Source organism: Mus pahari, chromosome 5 (genome assembly GCF_900095145.1).
Source record: "Mus pahari chromosome 5, PAHARI_EIJ_v1.1, whole genome shotgun sequence".
Taxonomy (NCBI): Eukaryota; Metazoa; Chordata; class Mammalia; order Rodentia; family Muridae; genus Mus; species Mus pahari.
In genome coordinates, this window is record NC_034594.1 from 63,000,038 (window position 1) to 63,018,810 (window position 18,773).

Genomic DNA, 18,773 nt, shown 5'->3' on the forward strand with positions numbered 1-18,773 from the left:
ATTTAATAATTTTTAGACTTTAGGGCTTTTTTAGTGTAGGAGAAGGGGTCACACTTTTGCCTGTCTTACCCCATTTAAAAAAAATTACATTCATTCATTTATTGTATGTGTGTAGGTGCCACAGTGTGTCTGTTGAGGTCAGAGGACAACTTTGGGGAGTTGGTTCTCTCCTACTAAGCTCATGCCCTCAGACTTGGTGGCAAGGCCTGTATCAGCTGAGTCATCCTCCCAGACCCTCTTTTATTCACATTAGTTGCAGTTTTAAAACGTACTTTGTTTTATAATTGTGCTATTATTAAATTATACACATTTTGACTCATTACAGACACAGAGAAACACCTACCATGTTTGTAAATATTTTTATTTTACTTTTTTTTTTTGGCTTTCCTCTTTTTTTTAATGCCCTTTTGGTTTTAGTAAAACATTTTATGATTCTTTTTTTTCTTGAATTCCTTTACCTATTTTTTTTTTTGTCTCATTTTGTTTTTCTTTTTTGCCGTATTGGGGATCGATTCTGGAGCTTCTCTTGAGAATGATTTTTGGAGAAACACAGTGTGTGTGCGCATGATCATGCTTGCATGTTTGCTGCCCATTACTTTGTGGCATTTGTAGTTTAGTTTTGACACCTTGACACTTTTGTATTTCTGATTAATTTGCTGCATTTTCTAGTTGGGTCAGAGCATCACATGTGAAGCTCCAGTATTTGAATTGACCATTTGTGAAATAATTTAGTTCCAACTCAGATCTTATGGGGAGTTCAGTTCAGATCCCACATGAAGCCTGGGTGTAGTGAGACCTCAGAATCCACATGAAACCTGGGTGTAGTGGTGCGTGATTTTTAACTCCAGAATTAGGGAAATGTAGACAGTTGGATCCCTGGAGATGACTGGGCAGCTATTCTGGCTGAATTAACGATATTCGGGTTCAGTGAGAGACCCCATCTCAAAACATAAGGTGGAGAGCAACTGGACTCCTTGCTCAGACATATGCCAGGCACATACACATGAGCAAGCACATATACACAGCCTCCTTAAGTTTAAGATAAAAATTATTGTATAGTTTTTTTATGTTACTACATGAAAATTTTAGGTTCTTTAAAAAAAAAAGAGAGAACCTCTCAAGATTTTTTGGTATCAGATAACTTTGATATTCTGTGTGTTTGTTGTATAGTCCTGACTAGCCTGTAACTTGCTATATAGACCAGGCTGGCCTTGAATTCATGGGGATCCTCCTGCCTCTGCCTCTGCCTCCGAAGTGCTGTGATTAAAGGTGTGCATAACCACACCTCTTGTAAAAAATTTATGGAGAACCCTAAATCTATCTCTTGGTGTTAAATTTAATGAGATTTACCATTAAGTATAAGTTACAGCTTCAGGCATTTAGAATATTTATCCATTAAAAGTAGTACCAACGAATTCATCACTATCACAAGTGTATGTCCTCATGGGAAATAACAAAGATTTCTAAAATAAAATTAAAGGGGAAGATACAGTCTTGCTTTGCCTTCTCACGAATGTCCTTACTTTCCTGCTTGGTCAAAGTCATAGACTGCCCTGTTTACCTCTGAGTTCAGTCTGCTGTGATGTCACAGCCCACGGGCATCTGTGAATCTCACCCAACACTTTTGGACAGAGGAAAGAGAAAAGGGGCAGATGGCATTTCAGAATTTTTCTGAGAATAGTTTGTCCTTGTTGGCATCTGGAAGAGTCTTGAGCAGTGTCAGGGTCCTTACACTACACCCTGAGAGGCATCATTCTCAATTACTTAGCATGTAGGTATTGACATTTTAAGTGCCTAAAAAAAAAAAAAAAAAAAAAAAAAAANANACATCCTCAATGGTAGCATGAGGGGATGTGTTGATGTGGATGGGAGAAACCTCACCAGACCCCACCCCTATATGAAGAGCTATGGGCTATTAATGGCTGTTAACAAAAAGAAAATCAACCAGTATTCTCCAGGAATGAACCCTCCGTTGTTTTCTCCAGTGCTTAGTGGTCAGTCCTAAACACACATGCATAGGAGTGCAGGTTGTATGTGTGTGTGTATGTTATGTATATACGTGTGTTTATATATAAAACAATAATTAGAGATGGTTTTGAGAGAAAGTGAGAAGGGAAGGCATGAGGGGATTGAGAAGCAAAGGGAGCAGGAGAAATGTAAACACAGTATTCATGTATGAAATTTAAAATATATATATATATATATATATATATATATATATATATATATATATAAAATCAACAAAAGGCAAACATGTGTCCCAATTTGTTTGATTTACTTTTCTTATTAATTATTTAGGTTAGCATAAAAATGATAGGTCTCAGCATGGCATCTTCATACTTACATACCCTATTTTTGCTCACCCCCCCCCCACCTTGCAGGAGTTAGCTCTCTCCTACCCTGTAGGTCCCAGGATTGAACTCAGGCCATTAAACTATGAGGCAAGGACATTTGTCCATGGAATCTTCTCACCAGCTCTCTTCCCCCTTTTTGTATTAGAAATTGATTTATTTTTTCATTATTTGAGACAAGGTTTCGCTGTATAGCCCAGGCAAACCTTGAAGTTGGCCCTAGATAAAGGCCAACAAGATGCCTCAGTGGATAAAGGTCCTGACCAGGCACCGGGACCTGAGTTTGATGCCCAGAACCCATACAAGAGTGAAAAGAGAGAAGCAACTCCTCAAAGTTGTCCTCTGATATCTACATATGCCGATACTATAACAACACTAACATTGGGTAAAATGAAAAAGAGGAAGTCACTATGTCGGCCATGAAGGCAGGATGCTGTGACTACAGGCATTGGACCATGCCCGGATGATTTTTCACTTCTGTCATTGCACTATACGTCAATAATTGGTTTCCATTTGCCACCCAGAATGGAGTCAATTACACAAACACTCCTATGTGTCATTGGTCTTCTGAGTCTTTTGTTCTCAGAGGATCCCCTCTCTAAACACAGAGAGAACTGGCCACCTGAGATGTCAGGCACTGTAGCAGAGAACAGTGTGGTTAATAAGTGCTGGTTCTAAGCTGCCAGAGAGACCCCATTACTGCAAGAGATGGGGAACCAGGAGGAGAGAAGAAAGCACGTGGAATCATGGGTGAACCACACATGAGCCACATATGTCTCAGTCCTGGGTCAACTGCGTTGCCTTTATAAATAAACTGAAAGAAGAGGTTCTGCTTTTTTTTTTTTTTTTTAAATGTTATTTCCATTTACTCAGAGGTCTATAGATTGTGTTCCAGTTTCATTTCTGTTGCTGTGATAACATACCCTGACACAAAGCAACTTAGGGGAGAAAGAACTTATTAGCCCACAGGTCCAGGTCACAGGCCATCATTGCAGGAAAGTCTAGGCAGGAACTTGAAGCAGTTGACCATGTCCACAGTCAAGAGCAGAGAGCAATGAATGCAAGTGTGCCTGTCAGTGCTCAACTTGCTCCCTACACTTAATGGCCACCAAGCCATTTCCTTTTACCTAGGGATTGGCGCTACCCACAGTACACTGGATCTTTCCATGTTGACTAGCATAATGAGGACAACCCTGAACAGAAATACCATAGATCACCCTAATCTAGGCAATCCCTTATTAAGACTCATACAATCCGCAGGGCAGTGGTGGCGCACGCCTTTAATCCCAGCCCTTGGGAGGCAGAGGCAGGTGAATTTCTGAGTTCAAGGCCAGCCTGGTCTACAGAGTAAGTTCCAGGACAGCCAGGGCTACACAGGGAAACCCTGACTCAAGGAAAAAAAAGACTCATACAATTCAAGATGATTATAGATTGTGTCAGGTTGACAGTTAAAACTAACCACAGTACTGGACATGATGGAACATGATTTAAATCTGTGCACTCAGGAAGCAGAGGCAGGTGAAATCTGTGTGTGAGGATAGCCTTGGCTACATAGTAACTTTTAGGCAAGCCAGACTTACAGATGATACCCTGTCCCAAGCACATCCAACCCAAAGCACCAGAGCTTGCATCACTGAATTCGATATGTAAAATTTCAGTTTTACATTAGCAGTCCATTCTTCATGTCAGCAATTATCCAGCCATTGGTGGCGTCTTGTAAACCAGTATCTACTTCCGCATGGACTGTATCCCCTAGGACAACCCCAGAGGACCAGAATGAAGAGGAGTCAGGTGACTATCAGCTCATGTTCAAGCACTTCAAAGAAAACAAGGTGGAGATCGCAAGCGCCATCACCAAGCCGTTTCCTTTCCTCATGAGCCTTCGAGACCGAGACTTCATCTCGGAGCAGGAGTTTCAGGTGAGTGTGGAGAATGAACTCAGTCCTGACAGCAAGTCTTCCCTGTGCTGTATCATGCTATACTTCTGGGTGCAGCCAACAGGCTGAAGCACCTCCAGGGAGGAGGGGACATCACCTTTGAGAGTCAGAAGATAACTGGAGAGGTAGACATCACAGGAACCATTTACATTCACCTCTGCAATAACTGAGGCTGAGGCACATGGTGACAGCGATGGATAGCAAGCAGGAATGCTCTGAAGTGCACAGCATCCCAGGGTCACTTGCGTAATGGAACAACAGAAACTAGGATGCAAGTAGACACATCTAAGCATCGATGCTTTACAAAGCCTACTTACTCCAAATCCCAGAGCCCGAGGACAGAACTTGGGGAGGCTTGTTTGCTTCTCTATCTTCAAGTTGTTCCTGGTTCTTCAGGCAACTCTGAAGCCCTAGAATGAAGTAAAGGTCGGTGATGGGATCTGCGGTGATAACAAAGACCTTCTCCTCTTTATGCATTCTCTTTGCCCCGTGGCTAGGATGCTATGCTCACTTGGATTCCTCAAGCCTTTCAGACCAGCTCAGTCCTTGGGGAATTAATTGTCTGGTCCCCAAGACTGCCACTCATGGTCTGTTAAGGCCTAGCTTTTACAGACATATCATTTGATTATTCTTCAAACTCTCTCTTCCCTGTCTACTGTTGGTTAGCATCAGAGCTTCTTTCAGATGAACTGGGATCTGTTAGTACAGAGGACATGTAAGATGTCACCTCAGTATTTACAAAACTCAGACATTTTTACAAAAAAAAAAAAAAAAAAGAAAGAAATGATGCTTGAACCAATATAAGCCTCATATAACCCATAAATCCATCATAACACAATTCTGCATTCACTATTTTAAGGAATATCAAGACAGATGTAAGAACCTGGTTCCAGTGGAAAGAGTCGTGTACGACATCCTCAGTGATGTACAGAAGAAGTTTAGCTGGGATCTTCTGAAAGTGATATTCAGCAAAACGCATCTGAAGGCCTACCCCGACTTAAAGGAGACTCTAAAACACTTCTTCTTAAATGGTAACTATAGCTCTCACCTGCTTCAGGGAAGGAAAGACAATTTCATTCATTCATTCATCTATCTATTCATTCATTTTTTCATTGATAGTTGACATATAATTTAATGAGAGACTAGATCATGCCAAGCACAGGGGGGATATAGGAAACACATATGGCCCATGTAGTCAGGAGCTTACACATAAGCCAAGAAACACAGAGATAACTGCTCAGCCAGGACCTGATTTTCATGCTATGAAACACAGTATGAAGGATGAGTTTCCTCAGACAGGAGCCAGCTCTGTCTGATGCTTGCAGACAGTTGCAATAGTAAAAATGCAAAATTTGTCATTCAGCAGAGTCCTACTTTAGTTTTCTTCTTTGAAGAGTAGAGAAATCACAAGGGGAACCCCGGGTTGGGCCCAGACACTCGAGAGGGCAGAATGTGTCAGCCGAGAGTGTGAAAACAGAGTGGGCTTTTAGAACCAAGGTGCTGGCACGTTGAATGAACTTGAATGAACGTAAAATCAGCAGGTCTTGGGTAGAGAACAGCCTCTGTTCCCACTGGTTCCCTGTAGCTTGCCGGCTCCCCTACCTCTAGAGGACTCTCCCTTGCAGGAGGCACAGCCCATCAGTTCTGGTGAAGGCTGTTTCTGCAGGACTTGGGTGTGGTTCCTGTTCCTATTGCTTGGGCATTTTGAAATGCAGCTCTGAGGCCCGAGAGCTGGGGTTTCACTCCTCACTTGCCACCCGAGGGTCACTGGCAGCCAAGTCACTTCCTGTGTTGCCCGCAGGATCAGTTTTTCAGTTTTTCCTCACTTGTCCTGTCTGGGGACGCTTCCTCTTCAGGGCTGTGTTTCCCTGTAACCAGAATAACTTTCCTGACTCAGTTCAAACAAAGTCTCTTTATTTCTCTCTCCATCCCTTTTCTTCTTCTTTCTTTCATCCTTGAAAGATAGTAGCTTTCCCCCTTCCCTCCTCTTGCCTCTCCCTCCCTCCCCTCTTCCTCCTTTCTCTTCTCTTCCCTTCCTCCTTCTCTTCCCTCTCCCTCCCTCTCTTCCCTCTCTCTCCTCCTTCCCTCTCCTTTCCTCCCTTCCCTTGCCCTCCCTCCCTTCCTCTTCCCCTCCTTCCCTTCCTTCTCTTTCTCTCCCTCCCTCCCCTTCCTTCCCTCTCTCTTCCTCTCTCTTCCTTCTTCCTCCCTTCCCCCTCCCTCCATCTCCCCTTCCTCCCTTCCTCCCTTTCCCCTTCTCCTCCCTCCCCTTCCTCCCTCCCTCCTGTCTCTCTAAGCCTTCTTTTCCCCTTCCGAAGCCCCCTGCCTTTCCTGTCATAGCTGTGTCACTTATAAACATCTGCCTTTACTTTAAGTCATAATTGGCTTTCACACTCCTCTGATTATTTTGAAGAGTTATACACCATGATATAAGCATTCCCACTGCCTGTCTGTCTCTAACCTTCCCGGGTACCAGAAGGGTTAGTAGGCTGCACAGAAACATCAGAGTCTGGTGTGCACCTGGATATGTAACTGGATATGTATGCAGTTCGGCTTACAACTGAAATCCCTAATAGCTTTCTTTCCCTTCTCCCTGTTCATGTCTACTTCATGTTACCTGGTCCCCAGAGAAACAGCATCCAAGAGCTGAGGTTCATCACGACTCAAGCCTTGAGAAAGCCAGTTATACCTTCACAAAATATTGATTTTTACATTAAATGGTTATTCAAAAAGTTTCTGCGAATCATGTCATTTATCTCAATAAGCTTGCAAATTTAGAAGGACAAACGCTGTGTCATTCCACAGTGCTTTATGCTGTAGAAGAAGAGCACTGGGGGCAAAAGATGAGGAGAAAGTAATAGGGGTGAGCAGAAAGAAAACAGACAGAGCAAGGCTCTGGGTGGGTGGGGGCGAGCATCTCAGACGAGGTGAAGTAACTCCCCTGTGTGCTGGGTGCTAGAACCCAGAGAGAGTGCTTTGAAGTCTCTGCTTCATAACTGTCTGATTTGGTCATTGTCTTGCCTCTCCTCAGTTTCTGACAGTCACAGGACTCATCAGAGGATGAATGGAAGAGATGTTGAAGAGAGGCCCAGACTGCCGTCAGTTGTTAGGGAAGGTGATTATGTTTCTTGAACACAAAATAACTTACTGATACTATTTTCCTGCCTTAATCCTTCTCTAAGACCATTCCCAAAACACACACACACACACACACACACACACACACACACACACACACACACACACATGCAAGCATATAGCCATCCATATATCTACCAATCTATCCAACTATATATACCCATCCATTTACTCACCCACATACCAATACCAACATCTAGTTATCCATAGACCTGCCAGTCTATGCTATCTATCTATCTATCTATCTATCTATCTATCTATCTATCTATCTATCTATCTATCTATCTATCTATCTAATCTATCATCTATCCATTCATCCACTCAACTATCCATCCATCCAACTACCCATTCATTTTACTCCTCCTGATCCTCCCCACAGATGATGTTCAATATTTGAATTTTCTCAGGAGACACAAGCAGTATAGAAGCTTGACTTCAGGCTGTTTGAGATATGTATTGAGTGTAGACCATACACCAAGAGAGGGAAGCTGAGAACTCTAGATGCAGCCAAGGATATTGAGTTATGAGTAACAGTGTTTCACCTAACTAGACATGGAATCCTAATGTCACCATTTGGAGTACACTACCAAAGAGCACTGGTCTCCTTCAGCCACTTTTCCATGGTTGGGACAGGAGTGTGGACATGATGAATTAAACAGAAGCTGAGAAAACTCCTGGGAAAAACTTCTGAGGAGAACCTGGGAAAGGGATGTCCTCTTCGTGCACAGTGAAAGAGATGTCTATGATGTGAAAGGACGATGATGCAGAACACACGGAAAGGGAGGAAAAGAGATATTTAGGTTCAACTTTGTGGGAAAACCAGGAACAGCAAGCTAACCAAAGAGACCGGACTGAGCTGGGTAAATGAGCGCTATGGGGGAAAGGGCTACGCTCACTTATACCACGAAGTGCAGAGTTGAATATGTGGAGAAGATTATATAAAACAGAGATGCTAATAGACAGTGTGAAGCACTCATCAGCCCAACACACTGAGAACAAAAAAGGAATATGGATTTAAAACCAGTAGGAGTCCCATTATATGGCCCTTGCTACCAAGCCTGATGGCCTGAGTCTGCTCCCTGGGACTCACATCTGTGCAGGAGAGGGCTGATTTCTGTAAGTTTTCTTCTGACCTCTACATATGTATCATGGTATATGAGAGACACTTTCCAACCCCAAAATGGATATATCAACAAGCAACAGCAACAGTAAAAATAACAATAAGTTGAGAGCAAATCTTATCTTCTGGGAAGGGAGGAAACAGTTTGAGACACTGGAGGGAAGGAGCTAGGAGCTGAACCAATTTCTGGCCTAAGGTGACTACATCAGCTGTGAGTTTTCAGATTGTGGTGTCCCCAACTCTCAAAGTGGCATTGGAAAACATGCAGCGACAATCAGTCTCTCCCAGTCATTCTTACCTGTGCACATCTGTAAGTTAATGATCCCCAGATCTGAACTTCACAGCTGTCAGCTTCCTCATCGCAGGCCTGGCTATCTTCCTTCAGCTCCTCCACAGACTTCTCTATCTGGATGCTTCAAAGACTTCAGTATGAGGCGCTGGCACAGTTCCACATTATATCTGAGTTGACAGAAGACCTGCCTCCTCTGCTGGTTTCTCTGTCTCATTACGGGACACTATTTCTTCATTCTCTGACAGGGTGAATGCCCCTCTCTAATGTAACCACTCTTCCACATCTCAACCCTGCCCATTTTTTTCTTTTCCAAGAGAAAAACCAAATCAGGTCTCTCTCTCTCTCTCTCTCTCTCTCTCTCTCTCTCTCTCTCTCTCTCAATTTATATGTATGAGGGTTTTGTCTACATGCACATATATATACTACATACTTGCTCTGTGTCCAGAAGAGACATAATAGCTTGTCTAATTCCCTGGAACTGGAAATGCAGACAGTTGTGAGCTGTCATGTGGTTCTAGAAATTGAACCTGAGTCTCCAAGAAGAGTACTCAAGTACTCTCACTTACTGAACCATCTTTCCAGTACCATAAAACAGATCTCTTCTTTTTAATTAATGATTACACAAAAAAACCTTAGTTTCAGATTCCTTGCTCCATCAAAATTCTCTCCAACTCAATGAGACACTCAGCAAAATGCCCTTGGCAAAATTTACTCTCTCCTTGACGTCCTGTTGTTGTAGTGATTGAGCACTTTCCTTCCTGAAGTTTCCAAATTCCTTTCTGTCTCTCTTGTCCATCACGAGAAGTGTGTGTGTGTGTGTGTGTGAAATTTTCTTAGTTACTTTGATTCCCTGGTACTTCTTTGATCCTTTACCTGTTGTGGGAAACAGGGAGAAATACTTGTGACTGTTGCTTGGAACAACCTAATGCTTATGGGTAGAATATGTGGGTCCTTTATTCATGTCAAAGTGTTAGTTATTGGGGAAGGACCATATCTTGGTCCTCTGGCTATTTGTGATACACAGTCAACGTTGTCATTTGGATTCCTTGTACTTCTGATTTTCTTATATTCCCTGAACTTCCTGGCTCCGTTTGAGCACACTGAGGTATTATCTGGTCCCTCTGCATGGTTGATTGACTTCTTGTTTCTCGTCAGCATCCTGTAGTCCTGGAAATTCCAGAACGAATGATAAGCAAGCAGAGGAGATGCTTAGCCTCCCACAATGCAATGGAGGAGGTGAGTCTTCATTTGTGAGTCTTCCAGAGAGAAGGACCCCACCCCTTTCCCCATCTGACCCTGTTCCTTATATACTCAGAAGTCATAGAGGCAGAACCAAGGATTGAAATAATGGGGAATGAGATGTGTAATGAAGGAACAGATGGGTGGTAAATCCTTTTCTGGTGACAGAGAAGAAGCCATGTCAAGCTCCACTTCAGAGTCTCAAAACATGGCCATTTACTGCAGGAGACACTAAGCCCCCTTATAACTTTCTGCTCGTCAGAGACCACTCTCCTGTGGCCATTTTCCTTGGCCATTCTGAGTCAACTGAGTCATTGTTTCCTACAGAGGGAAGTAGTTCTTGTGAACAAACGAGTGATGGACAAGAGCCCCAGGAGGACCTACCCTCATCCCTGAGACAAGAAGCAGGTGAGAGTGGGGAGCACGGTGTGGTCTGCAGGGTTGTGGAGGCTGAATTCTGAGTTGGGGTTTCCTGCTGTGTGTACTCTGGATGCACATCACCATGAAGAGAAGGTCATGCTACTGGCTACTGTTCTTTTATTTTCCTATGGCATTCCAGGTAAATTCAGGGTGGTAAAATGTCTTGAGAAACATCATGAAAGAACATAATTTATTAGGTGCTCACAGGTCACTTTTGTAGGAATCTGCTGGGTGGGACAACACTCTTTGCTTTTGTCTTTTCACAGTCACTAAGGTCGTAATATATTGAAACTATAGGACAATTTCTTGTTCTAATTTCTTGATCTCCATGGAAACCAAGTAGCATTGATTAATCATTTTTTTTCTTATCTTTTTTTCCATGAACTTGTCAAAAATGCTTAAAAGGAACTATTGTATCATTTGTCTGATACAATTCAATAAAACCCAAAGCTAATTGACCCATATACACTTCATGTTATCTGGACCATATACTTTCCATGCACTCTTTGATACATATGTCATCCCTCCATCCCCCAAACTTTTAAGACTTTCTCAGGGGAAATTGTTACAAGTTTAAGGTTCTAGATACATAGATGTGAATAAGATGCCGGCATGTTTCAGAACTTGAAAAGGACAAGGAGATCAGAGGTCAATTTTCCAGATGATTCAACATGGGCTCTACATTCTTTGAGACAGATGGTTAGGTTCTTGTGGTCTGAACCCAACGTGGAAGTTCAAGGGTCTTCTGATACTCAAGGGAGCCTGCAAGGACCCAGTGTAAAGAGGCTTTACTTACCAAATAGGAATGCTTAGGAAGAGAAGAAGAAGAAAAAACATCTCAGAGAATTAGAAAGCATGTGAATGTAGTATTACATAAGATAGGGGACCCTCAGAAGAATAGAGCTAGGAAATATTAACACAGAGACAATGTAAAATGTAGTACGTAATGCAGAGGTAAAATCAGATGATGAAGAAGACAGCATATTCCAGGGAGAGAAAATCTAATGTTAGTGAGAGGCAGAAAGACCTTCCCAAGTACCATTTTCAGCTGTACATACCAAGTTGTTTTAAACTAAGGAAGAACTATGTCTGTGAATCCAACCCTCTCAGAATTGTAGAGGATATGAGTAAGAATTGAACTGAACCAATTGGTGAATCTTCATAAGTGGCTATGGGTGTGTGTGTGTGTGTGTGTGTGTGTGTGTGTGTGTGTGTGTGTGCTGGTTGATTTCTAGTAGGCCAGTAGAATGTGGCTGTTCCTGACTGGTGGCTGCCCAGAGGCATGGCTATACACATCGTCAATTGGCTTGTACAAGTTCATTTGCTGGATGATTAATCACTAAGCTCAATGATTAATTAGGATTATTCTGGCTGCTGCTTCTTTATACAATTACAGAATAATGCATTTTCCCTAGGAGTATAGGAATCTTTAAAGATTTCTTTTTAATTCTGTGTATATATGTGTGTCTAAGTGTGACTTGTGCATGTGCATATGAGGAAATCCCAGAGGCCAGGAGAGGGTGTCGGAAGCAGAGCAGAGTTGCAGGTGGTTGTGATCCACCTGATACTGGTGCTGGGAACCAAACTAAGGTCCTCTGGAAGATCAAGTTCAAGCTCTTCACTGCTGAGCCATCTCCCTAGCTCTAGTACAGGAACTTTCCATTCCTGGTTTCTCCTTTGGGAAGTCCATCGTTTGAAGCTTACAAGAGAGACAATTAAGTTATGTCTATATTGAAAATGTCTTTTCTGTAAGAGGACACTGAATAGGCCTACTTCATTAAGTAAGGGTTACAGATCAATGGTTTGAGAGAATTGTGTCTGTGGATAGGGAGAGAAAAGGGAAGTTATAGTATTTTAATAAATTATTGGCTTAATATAATGCTATACAATGGCTTTTGATAGTATTCTTTTCCTATCACCAACTCATCCCAGATCCTCTCCAAATTCTGTCTCTCTCCTGTATTTGTGTCTCTTGCTCTCTCTTAAAAAACCAAAACAAACTGAAAGGACAAAAAAATACCCAAACATAAGAAGCCTCCACCACCCAAACCCACAAAGTTTGTGAGGTCCACTACTCCTGAGTGTGGAGCCCATCCTGGATGGGGTTGACATACCCAGTGGTGCTCTAGAGCTCAATACCCCATAGAAAATAAATGTCTAGATGAGCCACTGATCTTCTCAAGCAAGTAACATTACATGGCTCATCAAGCAAAAGCAGACCATGGAAGTACTAAGAGAGAGACGGGAGAAGCTACTGTGATTAGGTGAGGCACTTCAGGGAAGGGACAAAGGCTTTTATCACATCTAGTCAGGTCCTGGTGACTGAGACCGATTGATTATAGAGGCAAGTACAGATGAACCTTTCAGGACCTCTGAAACACATCTGTGTTCACATAATCTGGAAGTTCCATTTTCAAAAAGATCTCAACTTCACAGTTGAGGGGCTTTGTCAAAGAAAACAACATTCCCCAGAGAATAATCTAGAATGACAAGTACTGGTGGGGGCATGGAGCCACTGGAGAACCTCCTTCCTTGTTATATAGAGCTACTTGACAATCATGTGAAGCTCCCCATTCCACTGTGACGTGGAATCATTAGTTAAATCCTGCTGATATTAGGTGCAAGACTCAGAGTGGTTGTGAGCACGAGGAGGAGCTTGGGCTCTGCCGTGGGAGACTGGCTTTGAGAATGCAACCCCAATGACAAATGTAAGAAGGATGTGTGGTTCCCAGTGTGAACAGTGTGAACAGCCATGGGTGGACTACCAGGCTCTCAAGAGAAGCGGGGGCTAAAAGGGGGACATCAATGACCTGACAGTAGTTGACTCAAGATTACATCCACAGTGAGAAAAATGACTTATTCTCACAGACTGGCAAGCCACCATGTGCCTTTGTGAACACTCTATGGTAGAGTAGGACCAAGCTTCTTTGTAGTTTGGCTTCCGTCTGGTGGGTGGGTCCACATTCATTAGTTTATGAAGCTGGTCTGGCTTGGAAACTTGTCAGACCTTCATGTCTGTCCATCTGCCTGTTTTGTGTCATTATCTTCTGATATTCAGAAAGATGGGAGAATCAGGGGCAGACACAAGGAAAAACACTTTTAAAAAGTTTCTGAGACTGAATGTAGCAAGAATAAACACAGACACAGAATATTTGCTACATGCTGTACCTACAAACTAAGATAGAAATTTCTTTATGTTGATTTCTACACGCATCTTTAACTAACCTGACACGGAAATAAAAACACAATGAAACAAGTTCCAGTTGAGACTGAGTCATTTGGTGTGGTGGTTCAGGAATACTATCTGAGCTGTGTACAAGCGGTTTAGAATTTGCATCTGTAGGACACTCCCTGTAAGCCTTCAGATGATCTTGTGGAGAGCACCATACATGGAAGCTGGAGACTATCACTCCCATATCTAAAGCTGACAGAAAGCTGAATGAAGGTCCTGGTAGAGGTGGGAGGAGACACTGCGCTCAAAGCATATGGTTTCTACAGAAAAGGCCACAGCTGGTTGTGCCTAGAGCTTTGAGAAGCAGGTAGTTCAGGCTCTGTAGACTTGGCAAAGCAGAAGTGGTTATGCATGGGCTACCCGAAACAATCATCCAAGCATTTGGAAGGTGACTACTGCTGATTGACTGGATTTCAAATTTGTACCACCGCTTCTGATTGGGTAGATTTCAGATGCATGGCTAGCGAAGAGAGTAGGTAGTCAGTGGCTAAATGGGCAGGGTTGGGAATTGGTAACATCAGCAAAGGTTACCTTTGACTGTTTTCAACGCACAGTTTTATTCTTCCTTGTGGAAGATAAGCACGCTAAATCTTTCTTTATGACTGAATGTAGTAAATTAAAGGTGGGAAATGAGAAGTAATGTAGATGTAGAAAGAAAATGGCTCCATTTGATCTCGGGTGTGATTGCTGGAGCAGGCGTTCTGTTCCCTTCTTAATCTTCATTGTTGTTTTTATTTTTCCAGAAAGCAGATCCTCTTTAGTTCAGACTATCTGTGCAGTCAGCAGTGGGGGCTCTCCTCTGTCTCTGTCTCAGGATCCATGCACAGCCATTTTCTTAGTTAGGACAAGTATACGGGGTGCTAGATTACAATGGAAGCAAGAGAAGGGTCGAAAAAGCTTGCTTCTGACTTGCTGTTCTATGAGAGACAAGATGACTGTGCCCTAAAATAATCAAACAGATACAGTTCTGACAAAGGGGATAAGACAGGAGAGGAAAAATTAAAAACAGGAACTGAAAGACAGAGGGGAAATGTAAAAATATTTTGGAGGAACAAGAGAAGGGGTGGGATCAATACATTTACAGAAAGGTCATGTGTCACCCTGGTGGGGAGGGGCAATAGAAGATCAATGTTCAAGGCTACCTGGAAAATTAGGTGACACCCTGTCTAAAACTGAAACAAACAAACATAAAAACAAACAAACAAACAAACAAACAACTGAGGGTGTAGCTCAGTGGTAGACTGCTTGCCTTGTACAAATGAGACCCTGAGCTTGGTCCCCAGTATTACAAAATTAGATAACAAACCTATGTACACCCACAATTTTGGCCCAGGAGCACAGCAACCCACAAGTGAAAAGAAGTGTTCCTGTGTCATATGTTCCCCAACATATGTGCCAGAAGACCTGGAAGCAAGGATGGGAAGCAGCCAAGGAGGTAAGGAGTAGATAAGTCTGCCCAGGGGTCATGGGTTAGAGATGGCTCAGTGAGAACCCAGCTCCCGACAGAGTAGTAGCTTCTAGTCCAGTCCATCTGAGAATCCAGTCTTCCGCATTTTCTTGTTAGGAGCTGAAGAGAAGCAAGAAACTTTTATAGAGCCATGTGGGAGGAGACAGAGTTAGTTGGTCACAAGTAGATGAAGTAGAAGAAATGTTCTATGAGAGATAAGGTGACTGTGCCCTAAAATTCATTCATTCATTCATTCATTCATTCATTCACACTCCAAACACTGCATCCACAGTCGCACCCCCCCCAGAGTCTTTCCCTTCATCCTCCTCTCCTTCGCCTCTGAGAGAGTGAAGACTCTCCCTTATGGGTATCCCCCCACTGTAGTGTATCAAGTCTCTGCAGGATTGGGCACATCTTCTCCCCCTGAGGCCAGACAAGGCAGCCCTCTGGTACATTTGTCCTGGGAGCCCTGGTCCAGCTCCTATAGGCTCTTTGGTTGGTGGCTCAGTCTCTGAGAGCTCCCAGGGCTCTGGCTTAGTTCATACTGTTGGTCTTCCTGTGGAGTTTCTATTCCCTTCAGGGCCTTCAATCCTTCCCCAAACTCTTCCATAAGGGTCCCTGAGCTATGTCCAATGTTTAGCTGTAGATATTTGCATCTGTTTCAGTCAGCTGCTGGGTAGAGCCTCTCAGGGGACAGTTATACTAGGGTCCTGTGTGTGAGCATAACAGAGTAACATTAATAGTATTCAGGGATTGGTTCTTGCTCATGGGATGGGTCTCAAGTTGGGTCAGTTATAGGTTGGCCATTCCTGCAGTTTCTGCCCCATATTTATCCCTATATTTCTTTTAAACAGAACAAATTTTGGGTAGAAAGTTTTGTAGGTGAGTTGGTGCCCTTATCCTCCCATTGGGGTTCCTACCTGGCTACACGAGGTAGCATCTTCCGGTCCCATATCTCCAGTGTTAGGTGTCTCGGATAAGGTCATCTAAAAAATTAAACTCTTAAAACCATCACTTATCTTGTCTTCTGCTCTGAGGTACTGTGTCACACCCATTCTTCCCTACCACCCAGGGCTGCTGAGTCACCTTTTGCAGCTAGATAAAAAAAGCTGCTGTGCTATGGTAAGGCCATCCCTACTGTGTGAGTCTCTCCTTTGGAGGAGGAAAGAGTTCAGGTCAATCCAGTGTGCATTCCCAACCAAAACCCTCAAGTGTGTCAAAGAACCAGTTAGGGCTTGCCTACAACACTTCCTACCAAATTATTTTATTTGTAAAAAAAAAAATGTCTTAACATATAAAATGTCCCATAGGGAGGTAGGGGACAAGGGTCAAAAGTGTCTAAGGCCCTCCCTGGATTCCCAGTTGTCAGTTCACTGGGCTTAGATTATACTAAGAGAGAGGAAAGAAATGGCAATCCAAGCTTTGCTGTAGGTAAGGCCTCTGCAGTGTGAATGGTCCTAAGGGTTGCAACTTCTGTTTGTTATTTCTTTCTCCATTGCTACTTTCTGTCTTCTAGAAGTCGTGGGCACCAGGAGGAACATTCCTGCAAGAGAACCCAAGAAGCAGAGAAGTAAGGAAACAGTGGGTGTTTACATGCTTTTCATGTTCCTGATAAGTTACTTATCCCAGAATTACTATTGTTATTGTGTATGATAATAGAGTAGACTTTGGTGACCTTGAACCTGTTATTTTAATGACAAGGACACTCTCTACATGTGTGACTTAAGCTAGAAACCTTGGCGGGGAGTATGGTTGTTTTTGACCATTGGTGTAGGGGTGACTAATCTGATTTTACGGGTCTTAAGAAGTAGAGAACCTTCCTGAGATGCAGGAAAAGGAAATGGCTATGAAGAATCGTCAGAAGGATGCAGGCCTAGTGGGTCTGAAGATGCAAGAAGGGACCAAGGACCATGGTGACGTTGAGAACTTGGGTCAGGCAAGGAAATAGGTTGTCTCCTAGAGACTCCAGGAACAGGTGAAGGGTGGTGGACAGCTGGACTTCAGCCACATCAGACATCTAACGGACATAATGCTTACATAAACTCGTGCTGTTTTAAGCTACTGAACTTTGGGTAACTTGCCCTGAGAGCAATAAAGACTGATGCATATTTTGGAATAGCCAGGAACTGCATAACAGTGGCCATGACAGCGACACCCCACATGCCTGAGTGTGGCCTCATAAGATGGTATTGCTCTGTAGGGTTTCAAAGTCACCTACTGACACATTTCTCAGGATGCACCCCACTGGTAAGCAATGGATGAGTTTGCTGAAAGTAGCGTGCGGTTCCAGCATGTTCCTAACCATTCAGAAGTAGCTTTGAAATTACACAATGAGGAGAGACTGAAGACTTGTTTGTCATTTGCTGTATTTTATTATATTTTATATCATTTTATTTCTGAGACTAGTGCTCACTGTGTAGTCCTGGCAGGTCTGGAGTCTGCTTTGTAGACCATGGTGACCTGGAACCCACAGAGATCTGCTTGCCTCTTGTCTCTTGGGACTAGAGGCATGTTTCATCCAGCCTTTGGGACCTTCAAGAAGGAATGTCAAATCCCATTGTGGAAAAGGCTTGGTGTGCTGTAACAGGGGGCTTGAAAGATTCAGCAAGGACTCAGCAGGAAGTGAGGAGCATTCTGGAGAACCCTACATTCCTTCAGTCTACACCCTTCTATTTGAACATATGACCATAAAGGAGGGTTCAATGTCTCTGCAATTCTTACTTTAGATTAAATGTATAGTGGAAGGCACAAATCCTAAGCACACCCTTTGAAGGACCCTGCTAATTGTAAGTTTTAACAATAAAATCTTGTGGACACACGGAACATGACCTTGAACCTGGCAAGTGTGTGACCGTGGTGTTCCTAGCATTACAATGGTGCTGCCAGACTCAGCTGATCTGTCACCCAAATGTAGCTCAGCAGACTTAAGGCACCAACTAAACCCTCAAGAGGGTTTCAAAGTTCTAAACAATATGCCAGGAAAAACTGCTTTGTGGTAGGTCTCAGTGCCTGAGAGAAGGTAGGTCATTGCCCAGCAGGAGGTATCAGGCTATCATGTGCAGTAGTGTCTGTAGGAGAAACCCAGTGCCAGCATCCATTAGTAGAGACAGGCAGTACTCAGTCACAGCATATTTCCATAGCCCCTGGGAAGGGTAGTATAACCTGCCAGTCTTGGCTTCTCACAGAACTGAACAAGTATTCAACCCAGCTGGTTGAGTTCTGCCAGCTTGAGCAATGACCATATCTGCTTTCAGTTTCATATAACTGGCTTGAGCAGAACAGCTTCAGCATCAATTAACGTGGGCATCAGCTTAACTGAGCTCACGAGCCATGCCCAGGTGAGTCTTGATAGGATTTTTCAGAAACCAGTTCTAGCTTGAAGTACCCTGGACCCCAGGAACATCACGGGGTTGGAATGTCCTTTAGTATGCCATCCTCTTTGGAAGACCACAACAGTTTTGGTGCTTCCTCCGTTGTCAGCTTCGGGTCCGTTGTTGACTCTACCCAAGATGGATGTCTTATTTGGGAAAATTCACAAAGCCTCCCTCTGTGCATCAGGGCTTCACTTCCACCAATAAAGCTCTTGTTCCCAGCCAAAAA

General features: G+C 43.2%; 1 protein-coding gene across 3 annotated transcripts in view; it reads left to right on the plus strand.

Annotated features, from left to right (window-relative positions):
* Positions 1–18,773, plus strand: part of LOC110321913 (nuclear body protein SP140-like protein) — a 41,288-nt gene that overhangs the window by 1,756 nt on the left and 20,759 nt on the right. For 2 of the 3 annotated variants that reach the window (XM_029539369.1, XM_029539370.1), the window contains exons 2-8: positions 4,108–4,270; positions 5,148–5,319; positions 7,317–7,400; positions 9,991–10,071; positions 10,402–10,482; positions 15,060–15,161; positions 16,690–16,743. In XM_029539369.1, the coding sequence (XP_029395229.1) occupies positions 4,108–4,270; positions 5,148–5,319; positions 7,317–7,400; positions 9,991–10,071; positions 10,402–10,482; positions 15,060–15,161; positions 16,690–16,743 (737 nt within the window). The remainder of the gene's footprint in view (positions 1–4,107; positions 4,271–5,147; positions 5,320–7,316; positions 7,401–9,990; positions 10,072–10,401; positions 10,483–15,059; positions 15,162–16,689; positions 16,744–18,773) is intronic. The other variant, XM_029539371.1, reaches the window with a different exon arrangement.